The following is a 22,079-nucleotide window of genomic DNA, read 5'->3' on the forward strand; positions in this document are numbered from 1 at the left end:
ACTACATAGACAGTATCATTCCTGGCAAGAGGAACAGTATCTCTGTGGAAAAGGACATACATGAAAATCACAAAGGTGCTATTTAAAAACATAAGTGGCAAAACTCTGACAGGATCTGGATGACATGCTTGCAAAGGTACCCCAAGTAATGAAGTGCTGAATTTACAACTGCCCAGTGCTTAAAACTGGAGGCTAATAGAGGTCTGAAGAGACCTCTGGAGATCATCTGGTCTAGTCCTGCTCTACAAGTGTGACTCAGGGAAGACTGAATAAAACCATCATGGAAGTAGTTAAGGTGAGGCTTGAGGTAGGCTATGGTTACGAAACTTTCATAGTACACAACACCCAGTTTCAAATTCAGGTTTAACTGGAACTGTAGGAACAACTTTTGCCTTGGAGAAGCTGTATTACCAAAATTTCATATGCACATATACAAAACAGTTCTTTGGAGGATCTACTTCAGTTGTTGCTGATGTTTCTATGGTAAGTGATGTATTTTGGGGTTGAGGTTTTAAAGAACACAAAGTTTCTTTTTTTTTTTTTGTACGTTTGCAGTGTTTTGGACACTTGGTGGTTTGGAAGGTAAGTGCAATGCAGATCCTTTGCACAACAAAAGACAAACACATATGAACTTGTCCAAGGAAAAGGTACTTACAGCAGCATGGTCTCTGCAGAATCTGTATGCAGTGCTTTCAAAAGAGGTTCCTACTTCACAGCCACACTACAAAGAGTGGTTTGTTCATTGTTCACTGCTACCTTTCTTCTCCCCAGGTTTTGCAAGCAAAAAATCAAATTAGAACCTGGTTCAGACTGCCTTGAATTAATCTGAATCTATAAAACAAGGAGACTGCTTGGAGAAACGGCATTTAGGTAAGCAAATGGGATTTACAAGCCCATGCAGTTTTTGTTGGTTAGTATATGTATTAAAATGGTAAATAGCAGTCAGCATTAAAAAAAATGCTTTGTAAGAGCAGTAACTCAGACTTTGAACAGTTTTAGGCAATTGCAACAAAAACTATTAGGAAGATGACTGATTTTTACAATTAGTACCTATAATTATCATAAGAGAATTTGCACGGTCCAGTAGTCCATCACAAAAATTTATTTTGTTAATTACAAAAAGCTTTCTATACTCTGGGAAAGACTCTGTATTTGGTTTAGAAGAAATACTTTGGTATAGTCAGAAAATGTTCATCACTGTTGGTATCTGGCATTTGGAGTTTAAAGCCTCCTGCTAAATCAATACTGCAAGTTGATATGTATTTCCTTTTCTTCAGCATGATAAAGCTTCCACATTCCAGTGCCCAGGTTGTGTAGAAAAGTCACTTATCTGAACCCAGTTCCCATCCACAGGAACACAGATTTGCAGAGCATTTTCCAAGCATTGGAAGGCTGTATTATTTCCTACTAAGGCTAGAAGTAGAAAACCTGAAGTATGGCAAAATAATTCCCAAGACAAATTTCATTTAAAAATAAATCTTGAAATATATACAGCATTCTAAAGCAGAGATATACGATCTGATTCACATGATACAGATGTGGCTCATTGCTTTTGGTTCACTGTCCACAGAGAACAAACAGTTTCAACCATCACACTTGACCAGTAAGGTCTTCTCTTTCTTAAGTTTAGAAAGCACTCTCTGAGAAACCTCTTTCTCTGAATAAACTGGGAATGGATTATTAATGCACTGCTGCTGTTCCCCCATCCCAGCTCCTTAAAGTAAAAGTATTTTTGGTCACTGCAGCTTTACCATGGTTAACAATCAGATGTCCTTCTCAGAGCAGGAGTCTCCGTACTTATTAAAAAATAGCCCTTTTTAGATATATCAAGTTAGATGTAGAAAATAACTCCTAATTATTGGCCCACCAAAAGGTCAATCCTTTAAATAACTGTACACATCTTAAAACCATTTCAAAGGAAACGCACATCCATTTGTTAGTGTGAATACCACACTGGTCACATAATAGCACATAATGTTCATTGTCTCTGTGATGTGACTTTGAATCTCATCAAGTTTCAAGTCTTCCCCAGAAGCAAGTGCTGAACAGTCAGGAAAATGGAGTACTTAAAAGCCTCATTAGAATAAAAACAAAAGTAGGGAGGTCAGATGCTTTCCCTCTTCTTTTGCTGCCATCCTGCTGGAATCTCCATCCTCTTTCCATCTCATCGTAACTCTTCTGGTTAAAACCTCTTTTTCAAAACACTTTAAAGTCCAGTTCAGAAGCTTCTGACCTCCCTTTCTGGATTCATGTCTTCTTACTGCTCAATTTCTGTCTATGCAGGTGTGTCTCAATCTCTTGCTTGAAAACAAGCATCCCAAGCTGGCCGTGAGAAGCCTCATTCATGGCCTTGGACTGCATGCACATTTTGTACTGCTCTGGAGTCAGCTCATCCAGACACTGCTTTTCATGCCACAGGTGGAAGAGACCCCTGACAGGCGTTCGGATCACCATGAGGTTGCTGTGAAGGTACTTGCGGTACAGGTGCACATCTTCACCACCCCAGCCTTTAATGTCCAGGTCAAAGCCACCTGACACAAACAAAAATTCAAAAGAAAACTAGAAATCTGTTAGCAAACTTGATGCTAATTAATTGCACTGCAGCTGTTTTCTGGCTCCAGTCAGCCCTTTAAAACACACACATTTTTTTGTGAACATCAAACGGCCCATCTTCAAATCTTCAGAAAAAAAAATTATCAGACAAAATTCTGTAATTTTATTTGTAAGCAGTGCTTAGATTCTGGTAATTCTATGGCACCTAGGAAAAGCCTGGGCATCTAACCACAGCAATGCTGCAAATTAGTGACACAGATATATTGGCAAAGGAAAGGGAGGCTGATTGTACTTTTCTATGTTTTAGCAAAAAGGCAGGTGTTTCTTACCTATGTTGATAAAATCCGATCTGTACTGGCAAGTCATCCCAAAACCAAAGTCTCTCCAAAATCCAGTTTCCTTTTTAATAATCTGCATGGAGGGAAAGGAAAGTTTACATAGAAACAGAAATGCTTTCAGAGTGAGCATTCTGACCTAAATGTGGTCAGAAATAGGAGCAACTGCCCTTTTATTCTTCCCCATGTGAATCCACCACTGGTACTGAACCCGTATTTCTACATATTCGTTGGATATATCTGTCCCCCCAAACAGCTGTGTTCTTAGCTATCATGGATAACCCCCCTGATCCAGACCAATCAGGTTTTGCTCCACTCCTGCTCTTGTAGACCAAGTAGAACAATGTCACACCTCTAAAGTTTACTTATTTGCAGGCAAAGCGTGCTCTAAAATTGTTAGTTTCTGTGGGATTCATACCCGATGTAAGAAACATGTTGGTCAACCAGGGAAGCCAAACTCTGCTGTCAGAGCAGGTGATGGCATCTGCATTGAGGACCACAAGAGCTCTAGAAGGAAACAGGGGTTCTAATCTGATCACACAACCAACAGCTTTTGGATGACATTGATTTTGAGTAACAATTTTCCATTACAGAACTGCTATATCCACCTAAAATTGAACTCCAGAAATGCTGGGTGATAGATATATGTCCCATAAAAGCCTTTGTAAAAATGAATGGTCTGCCTTCCTGAGATGGAAAAGGAAAACATTATGTATTACAGGTAGAAAATCAGAGCACTGAGAAACTATGGCTATAATTTTGAAAAGCAGATATCCAAGTACAGATTTGTAAGGTCATAATTCATGCATGGGAGTGAGCTAACCCAATCTAGTGAGACATCCAAGAGCTTCAAGGGACTGGGACAAGCATTTAAATCCTCTGAGCAAGTCAGCAGTACTTCACACTCTTGAATGTCTGGTTAGAAACCTATCCTTTAGCAGCTGCCTTGGAAAATCTTGACTTCCCTTGTGACACAATTTCAGAGAATGAGAAAAGAGAACTTCTTTTTCTGGTTTACAAATCTCAGTATTTCCTTTATGAAGAAATGCTCTTCCAAAATTTTCTCTCCTGATTTCTCATTCATGCCTCTCTTTTTTGTTTATAGCTCTTGTCACTTCAAATGCTTTTTTTTTTTTTTTTTTAATTTAATGCTCATATTGCTATACATTTCATTTCTCATTTCTCCTTTCCTTGAAAAAGCCAAGTCACTGCAGAAGTGAATTAAAAGGAAACAAGATTGTATCTGTCAGGCCTGCACTGTAACAAGAAGTCTCCATCACAATGCCCTTACAGCAAGCTACTCGTGCATTAGTATTATTATTTCCCATTAGGGCAAGTGGCTGCTGCACAAATCAAATTCTGTCAAAGATTTCTGAAGGATTTTTTTTTTCTCTTCAACAGCCCAAGTTCCAGGACAGAGAGCTAACACTGTCTTATTTTATTGGCATAGATCTGGCCTTATGCCTGGCAACTAATGTGGGCTAAAAATAGAAAAATATACATAAAAATGTGATTTGTTGTACTTTAAATCAACAAGCTTTTCTGACATAAGCATCACATGTTATGATTCAAATATTAGCTATCAATATTTTCACAATCCTGACAATGTACTTTGTGGAATTTATGCCAGCTTGAAAGCTGAACTCTATTTCATTCCCTAAGCACAATTCTTACAAGCTTGAGGATCCCTGACAGGCTCTGAGCAGAGACAGAAAAACTTATGTGAATCCTACAGTATAATCAGAACAAGTTTCTTCTGAGAAAAAAAACAGTACAAGGGGTTTTCCAGACCCTTCAGTAAAAGGCTTTCTGGCTATATGTCTCATAACACAGAGAGCAGTAGACAAAAAAATACTTTGTAATATTTTGGATGGACTTTTCAAACTCTCATTCTTCATTTTTATAGAGGAACTGTACAAGGTGGGGGCAGTGATGACAGAAGACTGGACTCAGATCCCAAGTGATCATTTTCAACTGTGACTGTCCCTGGGGCTCACACCACCCCTAATTCCTACCTACCCAGAACAACAATAGAAGCTGAGATGCTCTGGGGACAGTGTCCAGCCTGGGAAAGGATGAGCCCTAGTAAGTGCAGTGCCTGGCAGTAAGAGAGGCAGATGTGACAGGTTAGGACCTGCCTCAGAGGAGCTGAATGGAGCTGCATAGCTGGCTTATGTTACAATTTGAAAATTCAGGCACTTAGCAGCACTAGTGGGCACAGGACTGTGACCCACTAAAAGAAGCAAGACTCCCTTCTATGAGGGAGATACCTGATAGAACCCTTTAGGTTCAACAACTGTGCAACACCAGAGCACAAGAGAATGGAGAACAGTGTTTGCAGCAGTGCCAAGCAATGGCTTGGCCACTAACATTCACGTAAACATCTTTATCTGTGTGCTCTTTCTTCCTCACAACAGCTCCTGACTCATCCAGGAGACTCGTACATGTCTTAATCATATGCCTTATGGCAATGTTTTTAAAAATATTGCTTTGTTCTCACATCAAGAATAAGCAGGTGAGATGAAAATCAGTGGAGTTGTGCTGTGTTGTATCAGTGTCAGAATAAAGTGACAGCTCCAAGCATGTGATTTGACTCTGAGACACTTTAGAAACACACTGTCTGCTCACATGCAGTTCAGTCATGAACTGTGGGATAGGAAACACCACTGTAACATATTCAAGTAAGTGGAGGGATAACTGTGACAGCCTCTGAAATTCTCTTTTTAGTGACTGATCTGAGGACAGCTCTGCTTTTTACAAATGTCAAGTCTTCAAATGCAAATAGTATTCAGTAGTAGGAAGAAATCAGAGCAAGTCAACAACTGTCACCTCAAGATAGCACACCACGGAAGAATTGTTCACTAGTTAGGAAATTCCTTCTAGTAGAGAAGCAGACATTTTAAAAATACTTCATTTCCATGTAAAAACTTCAAAAGGTTTAAAATAAATGGCACCAATATACTTCCCAGTGAGACATACTTGCAGAACTCACAGTAAGGTGAGTGTTATAGTTAATTTTGTCTGTGTAGTGGTCACTTTGCACAAGGAATAGGGAAATGCTATCCAAGAGCACATACCTTTAAAAATGCTTTATTCAAATAAAAGAAGGCATTCAGAGAAGCATGTACTTACCAGCTGCTGTTCTAAAGATGGGATGGAATCATGGTGACCATAAATTATACTGGGGTTATACTGACTGAAGAGAACAGGATAAAATACCTTCTTCCCTGGAAATGACAATGGGTTAGTTTTTTTAAACAAAAAGCTGTATAAAACACACTTGTCTTTTAAGGTACAGTCCAGGCCTGACCAAATCCAGGCCATGTCACACAAGTTTTGCACTGAGTCTATGTTCTTTCCATGAGAACGTAAATGTGAGGATATAATTAATAAAAAGATCCTGTTCCAGAAAGCACAAGTGCTGAAGGCAAGACATTCTATCACAATGAGAGCAGGAACTGTTACAGCTGATTTAAAGCAGCTTCATTATCAATTCAAAGGCAACAATACTCTGGTGAGGGATTTTACATAATAGGTAGAACTTGCTGAAAGACAATGCACTTCATGAGAAGCAGTACCTGGCTGTGTGTTCAATCTACAGGAGTTCAAGAATTCGGCTGTGAAGTATATGTCCACATCACAAAAAAAGAGAACAACATTGTTTCCTTTCCAAAATCGAGCACCAACATCTAATCCTTTGCCCCTGGAAAATTCTTCATTCAACTGGATGAAGGTAAAGTTCTTGAAGTTAGCTGACCTAGAAGGAAAATATTCAACAATTTACCCTGTCCATCCAGCTCTTAAATCGGGGGTGGGAACCCCATATGAAAGAATTAACATAGGAATCTGTAGTATCACAATTCTGAGAGCAGCTGGAGGGAAGAGATGTCCTGTTTGACTGTTGAGATTTCCACTATGCCTGTCTATGTTCAGAGCTTGACCTGTGTACTCACACTCTAGCATTCTTCTCACAGACTTTCTTTCTCACAGATCTCACAAGAATCACAACAAGGTTTGGATTAACAAAAATATTTTCAGTATGCAAATTTCAATTACCTGTAGTTACATTACTGTATCTATACAAGGGTTTTCTTCCTACGCAAAGAAGACAAGCAAAAGAATGGCACATGATCTTGACAAACAGCTATGTAACCAAATTCAACAGAGCAGAACTGGCCAAAAGTATCCAGTTCCTTTGTGCTCTTCTTAAATTGTCTTCCACCTGCCTTTGGAAGTCAGCTTTCAGTCCTAACAGTTAAAGCCACTTTCAAAGAACTAAAGAGTTACCAGTGTATGGGGGGGAGGGAAAAAGAAAAAAAAAGAAAGCAGTTGCACTGAGGTAAATTGAATTAAAATCTACTCTGCAGTTCTAAAGACCACTCTAGGGGACTCTCTGGGTAACACCATTTTTGTTTCATACGAAAAGAAAGTTATTTTCTGCAATGCACTTTAGAACCTTTTGGCACAATTATGGGTTTTGAGTCATCAAGTCTCCACTTCTTGTACAATCGATTGCTGTATATTAACAGCACACACCAGATGTTCAGGTACTTACTTAGAGGTATTTTCAAGTATTGATTTGACTTCATTCATTTGTTCCTTTCCAAAGTAAACTACAGTGAGGTGAATTCTCCCATCCTGCTGAATGCCCATTTCCCTGAAGAAAAGAGACAGATTTGTGACTTATCCCAGAAGTTAGCTTCCTTCAATAACCTACAGCAGCTGGTGAAGGCAGAGTAGGGTGAACCTCTGAGGCATTCCTGGGGACATGATTCACTGACAGACATTCTTGTCCTGACAAAGCAGCTCACTTTCTCCATTAGAAGAGACAGAAGTCTGTCTTTCAGGCAGATTAGGTACAAGCTCTCTAAGCAGCATTTGTTATATTAATAGGACAGTGTTAAAAGAGGCCATCCAGCCCCAGGAAGAATGATCAGGCAGGCAATAACTTCAGCACTCAGGAGAATATGAGAAGGGGGATTTTTATAATACCCTACCTCATAACCTTCAGTTTTTGTCACAGATATTCCAGAGTCCAGATCTTTGGCATTTACTAAAACCTAAGTATTAAGCAGAGATCAAAAGTGTAGCTCAAGGGTAAGACCAATCAGAACAAGTGCTAGAACCGTGCCCGACTTGCACTAAGTTTAGTTAGCAAGAGTTCGTCTATAATCAGCAGAAAGATCAGCATGACCAGAGAGCAATTTCTCCCAGTCTAAAACAAGATAATCAGAATACTAATCAGATGGCTAATTTAGACAAGGAGCCTATTTTTAGATGGGTGTAATTAGACAAAACATCCCATTGTAAGAGGCAGTATCTTTTGATAACACAGTCTTTTCTGGGCAGCTATTTGGAGTTACATCTCAAGTAAGTTCTCCCTCTGAATATCATGTCTGTGCTGAAAAATAATAGTTTAAGAGTAACTATGCTGAAAGTTCAAATACATTTCCTTCTTTTGTTGCCTTAGTATTTTATCTTATGGAGCCTAGCAAAGTGTCTGGGAACAATGATTGCCCTTTTCTTCAGAAATGTTCCTTTGCAACTACTGCATGAAATTCTCATGTTGCCACAATTGTATGTGCCCAACAAACAGATTGAGATGCTTAAGTCAGGTACATGCAAATCAGAAACCCTGATGACTGCAATATAATTGCCTTTAGTGCTAATCACAATGCATTAAGCAACTAAATGCCTTTTAGTCTGTAATCTCAAAAATCACTTAGTGGCACAATGAACTGTTATGTAAAAGTTGCAGAGAGTGAGGTCTTGATAACTCCAAGTAAGAAAAAGTAAAGGCAGCATTGAAAGAAACCCACCTGAAATTCTGCATGAATTGCCGAAATTTGCTGGCTCTCTTGGCCAATGGCACAATGACATTAATAAGTGTGTCAGCCACATTGACATTTTCATTTTTCACTTTCATTACTGGACCAAATGGCCGGAATAAAACAATCTTCTTGAACTGATGTTTTGCGTCTCCTTTGAAAGTCAGCTCATACAATGTGCCTTTATTTTTTTCTGTGCGGTAGATCCCTGCATGAAGACAGAAATGAAGAGATTTTTGGATTAAAGATGGGTTCCTGGGGAAAAAAAGAAGGAAGTCTTAAGTTGCTACACCTAAGCTGAAAATGCAGGAGAGGCAGTGAGATATTTACTTTTAAACCAATACACAGTCCACCATCATTCATAGGAGGCCATCACTGTAGCAGGGACACAGCCCTGGGTTGCAAGTTTGGTATTCTTGCAGCCACATTCCAAGGCTTGGCTGAGTTACAAACCCCTGAAGGTTACCAACTGCTCACTCAGTATAATTCAGCAGACATACTGTCCTTATTATTCAGACTGCTCCAATTGCACACTGCAGAGATGCATGGTAATGGGATGCAGAGGGACAGCAAAGGCAGTCTGCCTCTCTGCAACAGGAGGGATTAGGCCATCTCCCAGAAAGGCCATTTCCTGATGAGCACTGGGAGGTTCTCTAGAAAGTCCCCTGATAAAACTACTCAACCGGGCCCCAGCCATCAACCTCACTCACAGCCAGTCAGGACAAAACTCTCCTCTTATTCAGCTCTCTAGAGACTGCTATTTTTTGTCTTTCTAGAGACAAAACTCTCCTCTTATTCAACTCTTCAAAGAGACTGCCATTTTCTTCATGAAAGTCCACTCTTGGTCGAGTAATGGTCTGCAAGGATGACACTACTGTTTGTCAGAGGCTGGACTAGGATACTTAATTCATACAACCACATATTTTTTTCCTATATATAGAAGGAACTTTTACAACTTTTACATCCGTACTTGATGAGTATAATTGATCTGGTTCATGCTGAGGGCCAGCATGAACTATAAAGGCCTTGATCATGCCCCACTGAAATACTATAATATCCTAAATGAGACCAAGTTGGCAAAAGGCTATAGATTTTACTCACTCTAAATGCTACTCCAGTATCTACAGTGTATACTGAAATAAAGCTTTTTCACTGGCAAATCCATTAGGTTTAAGAAAGAAAACTTTATGTTAATTGTAACTACTCATTGAGTCACTGTAAACATCTTAACAACTTAATCAGTACAAGAGTATAATTGCAATGCCTTTCATCTTTTGCAGAAGTTGAGACAAGCACAGATGTCTTGAAAAAACTCCTCCTCTCCTCTCCTCTCCTCTCCTCTCCTCTCCTCTCCTCTCCTCTCCTCTCCTCTCCTCTCCTCTCCTCTCCTCTCCTCTCCTCTCCTCTCCTCTCCTCTCCTCTCCTCTCCTCTCCTCTCCTCTCCTCTCCTCTCCTCTCCTCTCCTCTCCTCTCCTCTCCTCTCCTCTCCTCTCCTCTCCTCTCCTCTCCTCTCCTCTCCTCTCCTCTCCTCTCCTCTCCTCTCCTCTCCTCGAATCTCCTCTCCTCTCCTCTCCTCTCCTCTCCTCGAATCTCCTCTCCTCGAATCTCCTCTCCTCTCCTCGAATCTCCTCTCCTCGAATCTCCTCTCCTAGAATCTCCTCGAATCTCCTCTCCTAGAATCTCCTCGAATCTCCTCTCCTAGAATCTCCTCGAATCTCCTCTCCTTGAATCTCCTTGAATCTCTTCTCCTCGAATCTCCTCTCCTCAAATCTCCTCGAATCTCCTCGAATCTCCTCGAATCTCCTCGAATCTCCTCGAATCTGCTCAAATCTCCTCGAATCTCCTTGAATCTCCTGGAATCTCCTGGAATCTCCTCTCCCTTCATTTGGCTAGGAAGCATAGCCTCTTCTGGTTATGAAAAACAAGACCAAAATGAGGCTTACTTTTTTTTTTTTAAATCTTGGTTATTCCCTGATGTGTAACATTGCTGGGCATCTGACCTATAGACTGTCAGCTTTGTCTCTGTTTGTTGGAAGGTTTGGGTCAAAATTTTCTTCAAAGAGCAAAGTGACATAATCTCTTCATCTTGTATTGCAGGTTTTACATTGGTATACTCAAAATACTAATGAGGTACGATTTTATCTGGAGAGAGTTCTGTGGACTGGCTTATCTGCACTATCATTCTCCAAGTTTTATTCTTAATGAACACTTCAGGTCGTTAATAATATATGCAGATTTACTGATTTGCTATTCACTTCATGTTTTATTTTTAAAATAAGCTGATTCAACAATTGCTCCAATTTTTCTTCTAGCATAGCAAATAAATCTAGGGAGATGGCATAATTCTTTTACTGCTAATCTTTTACTGCCCTTGATTCCTCCTAGTTTTTTTCATAAAGTCTGCGTAAGCTGCAGACCATGAACTACATCTGGAGCTCATCTGAATAGTGACCCAATAGTCCCTTGATTTCCTCCCCCTGGTGGCCAGAGAATAGAAATCTGGGCCTTTGAATGCTGCTCACCCATTTATTCTTACAGAAAGCCTGCTGATGATCTGAGTGCATTGTTGAGTGCAGTCATTTGCTCAGGCAGTTTTTGAACACAGGTGTTACCAAAGAAGTCTGTGTTAGAAAGGCACCCTTTCAACACTCAGCTAAACAAAATTCTAAATTAAATCTGATTTGCATTCTCTTTAGAGATGTGATAGAACTGTTTCATATGTTTGACATAGTGAACTGACATTTTTCACCATTAAAAATACCTAAATTAAATTAACAAATCTAATAGTATCTACTACACAACATCTCAACTTTTTCTTTTACATTCTCTTATACTTACCCCAGCCAAGAAACAATGACCCCACAAATACCACCTCCCTGGAGAGATGTACTACACAATAAAAGAAGCCTTGCCAAATAAGAAGTACTTTAAAGAGGAATGCAAGTTGTGACCTGACTGGGGTCCCTCCTAGGGCTATGCACACAGAGGCTGCTTCTAATTCTGTAGTTTTGTTCTTGTTTAGTACTTCTACTACAGCTAAAAACAAGTAGCTTGGGTGAAGTCAAGGGTTCTTGTGCAAAATGGTAATCCAAGAATTTATAATCCTAATGTTTTATATTGAAGTGAACTGTATGCAAGTTTAATGCCTCTAATTAAATATGGCTATTCTTGATTCATATTTAAATTATTTGTTTTCCATTTTTAAGTATGTTCTTTCCTTTTAAAGAATCTTCTTTTAGAAGCAGAGAACAAAGTGATTTGCCCAAGGACAGGCAGTGAGCCTTGGAAATGAGTCTGAATGTCTTGAGTCACTCTGGCAACTCACCCAGCAGAACATCCTGCCTTTTACAAATTTTTTCCATTTCCAAAGGCTCTACTTTATTTGTGCCACCAGGACTTTCTACGTGATTCAGGAAGATGTGTCAAGCAGCCTCAATTCCAAGACATAAACTATGAGGAGAGGAAAAAAGTAGTCTCAAAAAAGTAAAAAAACCTCCACCTTTTCCTTAAAAAATTCCTTCTGAAATGAAAGCCTTGGAAAGGCTAGATATTCAATATGGATAAAAACCAGTTAATTGAACATCTATTGTTTCCATTACAGCAAATATCTTTCAGAATATACACCATTCCTTTCAGAGGCAGGGAGAAAAGTCAAAGCCTTTAGAAACCCTATGTAAAAAAAGTAAACAGGGTCTCTGTGTCAGCAGATAGAATGGCCCTAAGATGAAGGAAAGAACAAGTGAGAAGCAAAAATGGCCTGGCCTGAAGAACTGATGAAAGAGCAGTAGGTCTTCATTCTTCAGTGCAGCAGTTCCCAGGGCTCTCTAAAGAAATGGGAAATACCTGATGTCTATTCAGCCAGGCAGGCAAACAAATGTTACCTACATGGATCTACATGAAACGGGTAACTAGCAAACAGCCATGTACCCTTAACAAAATATGGTTGAGTGGATGACAATTCTAGCCTTGGTTCCACAGACTACAGGCTTCAAGTTTCCTAGTGTCACTAGAAACACTCCCTGGACTTGTGTGCATTAGTTCCCTTCTGTTAGACAATGTAGGAGCCACTATGAGGATTTATCAGAATTTGTTGTCCCCATTTTAACTCAGTACTACAGTGGTCTTCCCCATTCACATGCAGTAAAACACAGCATCTTATCCTTTGATAAAAGCATCATTCCTTTCTCCCAATAAGCTTCCATGACAAAATTCCATCAGAGAGACCACTACCAGTAGCCTCCCATTTGAGAAAGCAAATCTACTCCTTTTTCATTTGCTTCTGAGACCTCAATTAAAATTCCAGTCACTAGACAGCCACATACTTCAAATAGGAAAACTTATGATCCAGCATATTTGAAGGTGTTATGGCAGGGCATTTCTTCAGCAATCCTGAGATTTTCTGGAACTGTTCATATAAGGAAAGAATATCATCAGGCAGTGATTCCATTCATTTATGGAACACACTACTGAGGCTTGTCAGAGTCTCCAAATTATTATCTCCAAGAAAATGATCGACTCCCAGATCTATTTGGCCATGCTGCTATTTACATAGATTAATGACCAGACCTGTTATCCTGCTTTCTGAACAACTGGTTTTCTACTGGAAACAGAGCAGTCATTTGCCTGCTTATAATACACAGAATTTTCTGATTTTTTCCCATGCTGTTTCTTACTGATGCCCCTTGGCAGAAAGCTAGTGAACTTGGTATATAACTGGGAGGAATAAGGGGGAGGGGGGAGCATTGAAGCAGCTGAACAGCCCAGGTGCCTCTGTCAAGAGAGAAGCTAAGCAGAGCAGCAGCCAGATGGATACATCTCGAGCTCCAGGGAGAAGGTGTGGCTCTCTTGGCTTTGATTAAGGGTGGGGAGGGGGAAATGGAAAATTCCACTACGTGTCAGCTATTACTCTGGAAGGAGAACTGAGAATCTTATCCAAATCTCATGTAACAGCAAATCTGCTGAGAAGGAGTTTAACTCAGATGTAAGGTACTAGGGTCATAGTCTAACTTCCATGCTCAAGTAATTCTGTCTAGAAACTGCTGAGGATGCAACACTAGTTATAAGATACCCCAGCCACAGAGACAAAACATTTCTCCTTAAATGCAAGGAGTGTTTGAAGAAACATTTCCCTCTGCAAACGGCACTCCCCTGCCTGTTGGCATATACTAGCAATGAACTAGTACTGAAAAAGAGATAGCAGGTGCCAGATGTGATCCACAAGAAAAGAAAAATCCACACAGATGGCCCAAGAAAACAAGATTACTGTGCACAATTCTGTTCTAGCAAGACTCAGGATCAGCAACACACTTGAGTAAAGCTGGTGTCAAAGGTATCTCTGAATACAGCAGAAACAAGGACACAAATCCCACATACTGACAGCAGCAGTTCAGATTTTAAATTCTGTCGCTGACCCTGAGTACCTGATTTTCATTCCAGCACGTCTCCACTTGATCAACCTTAAGATGAGAGTGGTAGCCCGACATTTAACATAAGAGAGGCACACAGCTTTTGTGTGCTGTTATTGCTAAAGCAGCTGGAAAACACTTAGAGGGGTAAGTGCTATTACTTCCAGTGCAAATCTGGGCACTCCCAGAAATCTCCAGCTGCCCATGGCAGTCCTAGAAAATGAAAACAGCTGGCTTGGTGGCTGGGTTAATGGACTCATGGTTGCTGTGTTGCCGAATTGATACTAAGTTGCCAGAATCTGACACAGAATCCAGCTTATTGTGTAGGCAGTAGAACCTGCACAGCACTGTTTCCAAAACAAGTTCAGAGTTGAAGTTGAACTTGAAGTTGAAATGCAGAACTGGAACAGATAACTCAGTTCTCGCTATACATACTGAAGTTACACAGAGCAATGGATTTGTCTGTTGATTGGCAGTTTTTTCCACTCTTGGGAGAGTGAAGTTGGGGGAAAAGAGAGTGGCAAGAGGTGACACAGACCTCCAAAGGGATTTGACAGGGAAATTTTCTGCCAAGTCTCTTTGTTTCCAGCCTCAATACATGGATCACTGCATTTGCAAACAAATCAGTCTGCACTGATGAGTGAGAATTAGAATTTGTTCCCTTGCACCTACAGAAGCAAGGACCTACTCTGCAGGGGAGGACACAAGGAAGGTTCCTTGAGCTCAGACTGAGCTGCACACAGGCCTCCAGTTTCCTGAGCTCCAAGTCACATGAAAGGCTTCCTCCCTCTGGAGTATTTCACCATAGTATAAAAAAGCCAGCAAGACCATTAGTGCATGAAGAACCTCCACAGAGCCAACACTAGTGTGCATCTCTTCCCCACATCTTTCTGCACTTGTTCCTCAAGCACTGCTCTGGTACCCAGTAAAGACTCTTGATTGTGCTAAAGGCAGGCTCATAGTTTAATTGATATTAAGCAATATGTGGCAGGAAACATCTCATATGTCCTCACCCTCTCACATGGAAGAGCTGGTGCCAAACAGTTATACATGCTTGTTCAGCTCCTATAAAAACTGTAGAAATGTGTTTTGAAAAGATAAACTAAACAACAAATAGAAAAGAAGAGAATGGTGGCATGGATTTGAACTGCAGTTGCCAGTGTTAACACTGAAAATAGATCTGGGATTGCAGTCTGGCAGTCACTCCTTGCTTTGTCAATTTTGAGGCAAGTGCATGACTAGAGAGCTGTGGGCACACACTGGTGTCACTACAGGAGACTGGCAGGCTTTGTTGTCACAAAGTCCTGCTCCCCAGGAAAACCGCCATTTTGCAATTGTGCCTGACACAGCATCATTAGGTCACAGCACTAACACCATCCAGACATCTGTGCTCTGACACAGCTCCCACCTCCCTCAGCAACTCAGTCACACCAGAATTCCTCCCCAGCACCGTGTGGACCTTCTAACCTGTTCTCTGCATACGAACCTTCAACAAAGTCGGAGGCTGTGTATACACGGGGTTTGGCGTTGCTCACCCCATCTGGCTTGTTCAAGCTCCCCACTGCTAACTCAATCACCTCTATCAACTCATCTCGCTTGTCCTTCCTTACGGGTTTCTCCTCTGGGTGCCGTGTCAGCCCTGTCTCCAGCTGGTACACCTTCTGGAGGGTGAAGCTCTCAAAGGGCACCGCTGCATACTCTGTGGACAGCTTAACACCACTGTGCACCTCTGCTTTGTCTACTTGGGAACGGAGGAAAGCCAACAGGTTGGCCTGGGCCTTCTCTGGCTTACTGTGGTCAAGCTGAATGTCCAAGGAATCTGTGTACTGGTTCTGCATGTTCTTAAGCTGCTCAGTCCTGCCCTGGAGCTCAGCCTTCAACTGGGCAATTTGTTTCTTCAAGCTGATGATGTAATCGCGGTGTTGCTCTTCTCGCTCTTGCAGAATGGCTTCATATCCCTCCTTCACAGTCGGACTGTGCACCCTGGGCAAGGCAAGCTGCTGGTTGTCACCCTTGGGTGTGCAAGCCAGCATATAAACAATAGACATTGAGCAACAGGCCACCACCAGCAGGCTTACAAGTCGGGGAAGAAATAGAATAAATCCTCGTCGGAACATCATATCTCAAAAAGCAGAGTCTAACCCCACACATGCAACAGTTCTTATATCCATGCAGTGACACAGACGCTTCTGGTCTTGGAGTACTCTTACAGAGGTGCATGTATGTGCAGGAACTGGTTTCTCAGCTCTCTTGAAATGTGTGCTCTGCCTCTATATGGAGCTCTCTCTGGTGCATACCCAGCAGGACCAAAAGACAAGTTGTGAAGCAGACAGGACACCTCCTGATCCTCATGGCAACATCTATGTTGCTGCAATGTGATCAGACGGTGACTGATGGAGCCTGGGGACCTGAAAGATAAATGATGAAGACAGACAAGTTAGAATTTGGTCATTCAGTCCAGACCATTTAGAGTGTTCTAATTTACTGTGTTTCTCAGCTGCTCTAGTGGATCTCAAAGCTGTGAAGTGCTTGGGCTAAGACCCTAAAGATGCCAGGATCTTTATGTGGAACATCCTGTATGGATTCCCATTCATTGTTAATAACATGGCTTGGCCCATTGCCTATGGAAAACTAGTCCAGGCCTCAAAGACTCCTATGCTTCAGAATTAACTAGGAAGTGTCTTGTAGTCAGATGCTAAAGTGCTCAGTTCATCCAGGCATTGATAGCCCTTCGAATGTTCTCATATCTTGGAGTGTTCACTCAAGTTTCACTCAGTCTGACAGCTATCACGTACATTTTAGCTTCCAGGTATGCTTTTCCAAAATACCGGGTGACAAATATAGTCCCTTCAAACATATGAAGCCTGACCTGGAGGAGAAATCTGATAACCAGAAAACTAAAAACTATTATCAAGGCAAATTACTACAACTATAATTGTTTGACATATCTACCAGATGCTCCCATAAAAACCAAATAATGAGGAAGAGGATATTTTCCAGGATCACTCAGACGAATTTTACTCAAAATTAGCAGAAGCTTTGTTGCAATTTTGAAACTATCATCATTGCACACTATTTTAACATTTCAAGACCCTCTTCTGTTTCTTATAACACTGTGAAAAGCTGTGGAAAAATGTACAGTACTACTGTGTTTTCCAGTCTGCTCAGGACTAAAGACCACAGAGAATGTAGAACTGGGAACATTATAAATTTTAATAAAACTTTGTCAAGTATATATGGAAAAGGGAAAAAAATTAGATGATTGAAATTGAATATTGATCTAGCTATAAGCTCCATGAAAACAATTGTGCTGAGAACATTACTAGAGGGATTTTCAAAATCCCTTGAGTTTGGCCCAAACCCATGCTGTTGCAAGGAACTTCATCATTTACTTAGCTGACTGTATACTTAGGTCTAGGCTGAGTAACATCCTAGATTACACATTGTTAGACACAAACACAATCAAATTAACCCCTTGATGATCTTCCCTTGGATGCATGCATGACATCATGACACTGTTTTGACAGAGAAACTCACAGTCCTTTTAGGCATACATCTTTGCTGGCACACACTTAAGTAAAAACAGTTTGACTAAGAATAAGACTTTCAGAGTTATTTTCTGTTATTTCTAGTCTCAAATCAAAGTCTTATGTAGGACTTTCTAAAAACTGCTCTCTGGCTTCCCCCCCACCCCATCTTGACTATTACTCCATATGCAGCAGTTACACAGAGATATTTCTGATGTTTGGACTGTTATTATTTTATCAGTTTGCAGAGCTTCTGGGAAAAAACCCAACTTTGAGCAGGAATTGAGGGGGCTGGAATGAGTCATAAAAATAGTAATGTATTTTTTTCAAAGTAATGTTAAATTACTTTTATAGCATTTATAGGATTCTCCAGAAAATATCAGCTTTTTCAGAGGAAGACTTGCTGATTTTCAAGAAAATATTCAAGCAGCAGGAGAAAAGGACAAGATGAAGTTGGCACCCTTACCTTTTTGATGTGATCTTCTCTTTGGAACATCTTGATCTGCTGCAACTTCTTCTCAGCTTGCCAAAATCATTGCCTGTTTATCTCCCTTCTTATGCCTTTCCCAGAAAATGTGTGTACTATGAAAAGCACTGTCAACCTCAGAACACCTCTTCATTGCTTTCACATTTGTCAGCTGCCTACATCTTCAGTCTGTCTCTCGTGTGGTGAAAGCCTGTAGTGGAGACGCTTCCTATGGATGCACTAAAAATGTTGGCCTCCTGAAATGTAAAGGAGCTTGTCAAAGCAGGGAAAATTAATCTGGGCATTTCTAACTGTACAACAGATCTGGCTAGAAGACTGTAAGAAGGTAGTGTGCAGGGAGACAGGGTCAGGAAGTGGTGAGATGTAGTACATAAAACACTGCTGTGCTTGTATGCTTTCCTTCACACAATTAGTCCATTGACTGAATTGGCAGAAGCTGAACATCAGTGAAAGGATTAGTTGTACTAACATGGTATAAACTGAAATTACATCTCAATGGCTTAGATAAACACACTATTTCATTTCCATAAGCAGCAACAGATTTGAGTTTTGGGCAAAGAGCTCTTCAAATGTTGACCTTAGAATATATGTGTATATAGATAGCTATCTTCACTAAAATATAGTGTCTCTCTCTTCAGGGTACTATCTCTTTTCTATATATCTCTTTTCTATCTCTTTTTCTATATATCTCTTTTCTGATGGAGGGTTTGAAATCCCTCCATCAAAGATGCATCTTTATAAACATTTCACGACAGTAAATTAACAGAGCTACTTTGTCCTTTGAAATACCATTTTCATAGTAAGGGATTGAGACCATGGAGACTTTAACCTTCTTCACAGGGATTTCACCATCATGACTGGAGGCATCCTGACAAGAAGCTTTCATTGCTTGCCCTCTGGATCTGTCTTATTAAATTGTACTGGTAACTTCAGTGGTATTGCCTTAGAGTGACTGGCATTTAAATATACAGCTGTTACTGTACTCCTATCTCATGGGTATGTTTGTAAAAGGAGTCCTAATCCAGGTCAGTGCCAAAAAAAGCAGATTACCTTAAATCAACACCAAAGGTCGTCACAGCTAAGGCATCTCAGCTGCACAGGCAAGTACCAGAAAGCCAGGGATGTTAACTCCTCCTAACAACCATTCTGTTGATTTCACCAGACCAACACGGTTTCACACCAACTGAAATGAAGACAAACTGAGTTGTCAGATTTTTTTTCCAGGAACTGACAAAAACGCCTCTGTATTTCACAGCACTCAGCTGCACCAAGTAGTATTAGTCTCTTTGCAAAGAGAAGCTGTAACAAATATGCAGTGATTAGTCTGGTGGATGAAGAAAAGGACATTAATTCTAAAAAAGCCTTCACTTCCAAAAACATCTTCAACCTCAGTTCAACCTGTTAGCCCAGCCAGAGGTCAGCTCAGCTCACAGAGGTGCCTTTCACTTGTTTTCAAGGAGCTGGGCCCCAAAAACGCTCTAAACACAGAAACAGATTCTGTCATCACTTTAAGCACTCTGTAAACATTTCTGCACAGTGGAGGGCGCTGCACCTAATCACAGGGAGTGGCAAAAATTGGAAAGTTGGTTCGTTTGAAATTTCAGATAGCGTGCACCCATCACTGTTTCTCACCAACATCTGAATTTTTATTAGATTGTAGAGATACAGAAAATTCATCTCTGTACAGAAATGACAATGTATTTCAAGTCTGAATTTTTGATTCTCAAAAACCACACTGAGAATCTCTGCAGGAGAAAGGGGCTCAAACCAAAGTATCTCTATGTATCTCCTCTCTGAGCTCCACAATTTCTGCAGTCCTCATTCTGAGGACAGAAATGAATGACAAAAGCTCAGTCATGTTTGCAGAGGCAATGATCTCTCAGCATATGAGAGATGAGCAATGCCAGATAATTCCACGTTTTTAAGTATTTTCTGCCACAACTTCTTATTGTAGGTGTAATTCAGACTGGCAACTCCCATTTTAGCTCACAAAACTTTGAAATTCCTATTATTTTGGTTTTTTTTCAGTAGAGGTGGTAAGTGGCAGAAGCTGCAATTAGGTTTTGTGTAGGTGTTTGAAACATCTTCGTTGGATAGCAGCACATGTCACTGTGAGATTTCACTAGAATCATAATAATCTCTGAAATGAGCTGTGGGGAGGAGGAAACAGATGTTCCACCCAGACTTTAAGTGCCTTACAAAAATAGAGAAAGGCATTCTGCAGCCACTTGTAATTTGCCTTGAACTTCTTAATTACAAGGACTGTGCATAGCACTGCAGACAAATTAGTCTGCTTTAAATGTTAGGAACAAAATTTTTCCCCTTAGCTTCTCAACAGAAATCCAAAACACTCAGTAGAATAGGACATGTCACAGGGATTAAAAGTTACTCTCACATAACAATTTACACACTTTATGCAAAAATTAATTACATTTCTCCTTATGTCCAGATCATGATTTCTCACCTACTTCTCAGCCCAGTTCATCTGTCCAGGGCTGAATTAAACACAAGGCTGAATAAAGAAAAAAGCCTGTCTGATAAACTGACTGGATGCACCTTCTTAACCTTCTTGAATTGTCCCCTGTTAAAAATTCCACTGATCCCTCTTGGGTTGACACTCACACATCGCAAACAAACCATTCAAAGTCTAAAAGTCTGGTTTCCAAACTTCAATCCAAATAAAGGAGTAGTAAGAAATAGCATCCAGAATGAAAATGCTAAATGCTTATAGTTGAAGATAGTAGACAACTTACTGTAAAATTCTTAATTTCCCAATCTTTGATTCCAGAGTCATCTTCAACAGAAAACTTCACATTGTCACACATTCTCTCAGAAATTCTCAACATCTAACCGTGCCCACACAAGGACAATTACACAGTCTGATCATCTTGCAAATAGGTTATAACAATGGTTAGAAGCTGACTTCAAAAGAAGAAACCCTCAAAGCTTTAACAGTCCTGGAAATACAATATTTTCCCTTTGAAAGGGAACTGAGAAGTAGCTGCTTCATTCAAGAAGCACCTTACATTCAGATACTGCTATAGACTTTTCACTCTAGAAGCTACAAAATCAGTGCAGGAGTCCTAACTTTTGCCTTTGTTAGTATCTAGACCCCATTTCTACTAATATAATTGGGCTCCTCTTACCAGGGTAAAGCAGCAACTTAATCTCCTGTGCCACGTTAGCTGGTTTCTGAAGTCCATGTGTACTTGTGTTAGACCATTTACTTACATGTGCTCTCATTGCTCATGAAGGCAACTTTCCCGAAGACAGTCCAGAACAGAAATCAAGATTACTCTTAAAGTCTTCTGCTGTCATATGCAGTAAACATGCTAGAGTTGTTTCAACTTTTACAGTAGCCATTATTACTGTTACAATAGACATCCAGTGATAATTATTTCTTGTACAATATCATTATTTCTGCTTTAAATAAAGCACTCAAAAGTAGTATTGAGTTCCCTTTGTCCTCCCAATGCATACCCATTCTGTGAGGGGAGGGTTTATCCATGTGTATATATATATATACACAAGAGTGGAAGCACAATTGCTTCCCATTCTCCACTGTTAAGCAAACTAGTTTTAAAGCAAAAAACCACAGAGGTTAAACAGTAATTCTAACTACATCTGGAAAGAACCAGTGTAACACCTAAAATTATCTCCACACACCAATAACATTTTTTTCTGACAAAATTTTTTTTCCTATTACTTCAAGTTACTGCAAAAACACTCCTAAAACTGATTTCTCCGCCCCAGAACAATGTTATCTGTGTAAGACTTGGCAGTTTTCCAGAGATCAATAACCAGCCCTTGCAAGGGTCTTTATCAGGAATGCTATTTTTTGTACAAGGTACTCAGATTTCCACTTCACAACCAAAACACACCATCCTTCTCTGCTAAACACAGTGATCTATAGATGTGTAACCTGCACATCCTCTGTGCAACTG

At 40.3% G+C, this 22,079-nt stretch overlaps 1 protein-coding gene and 1 long non-coding RNA gene across 3 annotated transcripts in view; one reads left to right on the plus strand and one right to left on the minus strand.

Annotated features, from left to right (window-relative positions):
* Window positions 1-894: 894 nt before the first annotated feature.
* CSGALNACT1 (chondroitin sulfate N-acetylgalactosaminyltransferase 1) overlaps window positions 895-22,079 on the minus strand; it is a 41,148-nt gene continuing 19,963 nt past the window's right edge. Inside the window, exons 3-11 of one of the 2 annotated variants that reach the window (XM_063422417.1) lie at window positions 19,186-19,318; window positions 18,115-18,371; window positions 15,608-16,529; window positions 8,708-8,924; window positions 7,444-7,545; window positions 6,467-6,645; window positions 6,021-6,115; window positions 2,883-2,964; window positions 895-2,531 (exon numbers count right to left, since the gene is read on the minus strand). In XM_063422417.1, coding sequence (XP_063278487.1) covers window positions 2,248-2,531; window positions 2,883-2,964; window positions 6,021-6,115; window positions 6,467-6,645; window positions 7,444-7,545; window positions 8,708-8,924; window positions 15,608-16,241 — 1,593 coding nt within the window. In that variant the 5' untranslated portion in view covers window positions 16,242-16,529; window positions 18,115-18,371; window positions 19,186-19,318 and the 3' untranslated portion in view covers window positions 895-2,247. The remainder of the gene's footprint in view (window positions 2,532-2,882; window positions 2,965-6,020; window positions 6,116-6,466; window positions 6,646-7,443; window positions 7,546-8,707; window positions 8,925-15,607; window positions 16,530-18,114; window positions 18,372-19,185; window positions 19,319-22,079) is intronic. The other variant, XM_063422418.1, reaches the window with a different exon arrangement.
* LOC134563957 (uncharacterized) lies at window positions 6,487-11,894 on the plus strand. The gene is made up of 2 exons (XR_010083442.1): window positions 6,487-6,621; window positions 10,814-11,894. It is a non-coding gene; the product is annotated as an uncharacterized LOC134563957 (long non-coding RNA).

Source organism: Prinia subflava, chromosome Z, assembly GCF_021018805.1.
Source record: "Prinia subflava isolate CZ2003 ecotype Zambia chromosome Z, Cam_Psub_1.2, whole genome shotgun sequence".
Lineage (NCBI taxonomy): Eukaryota > Metazoa > Chordata > Aves > Passeriformes > Cisticolidae > Prinia > Prinia subflava.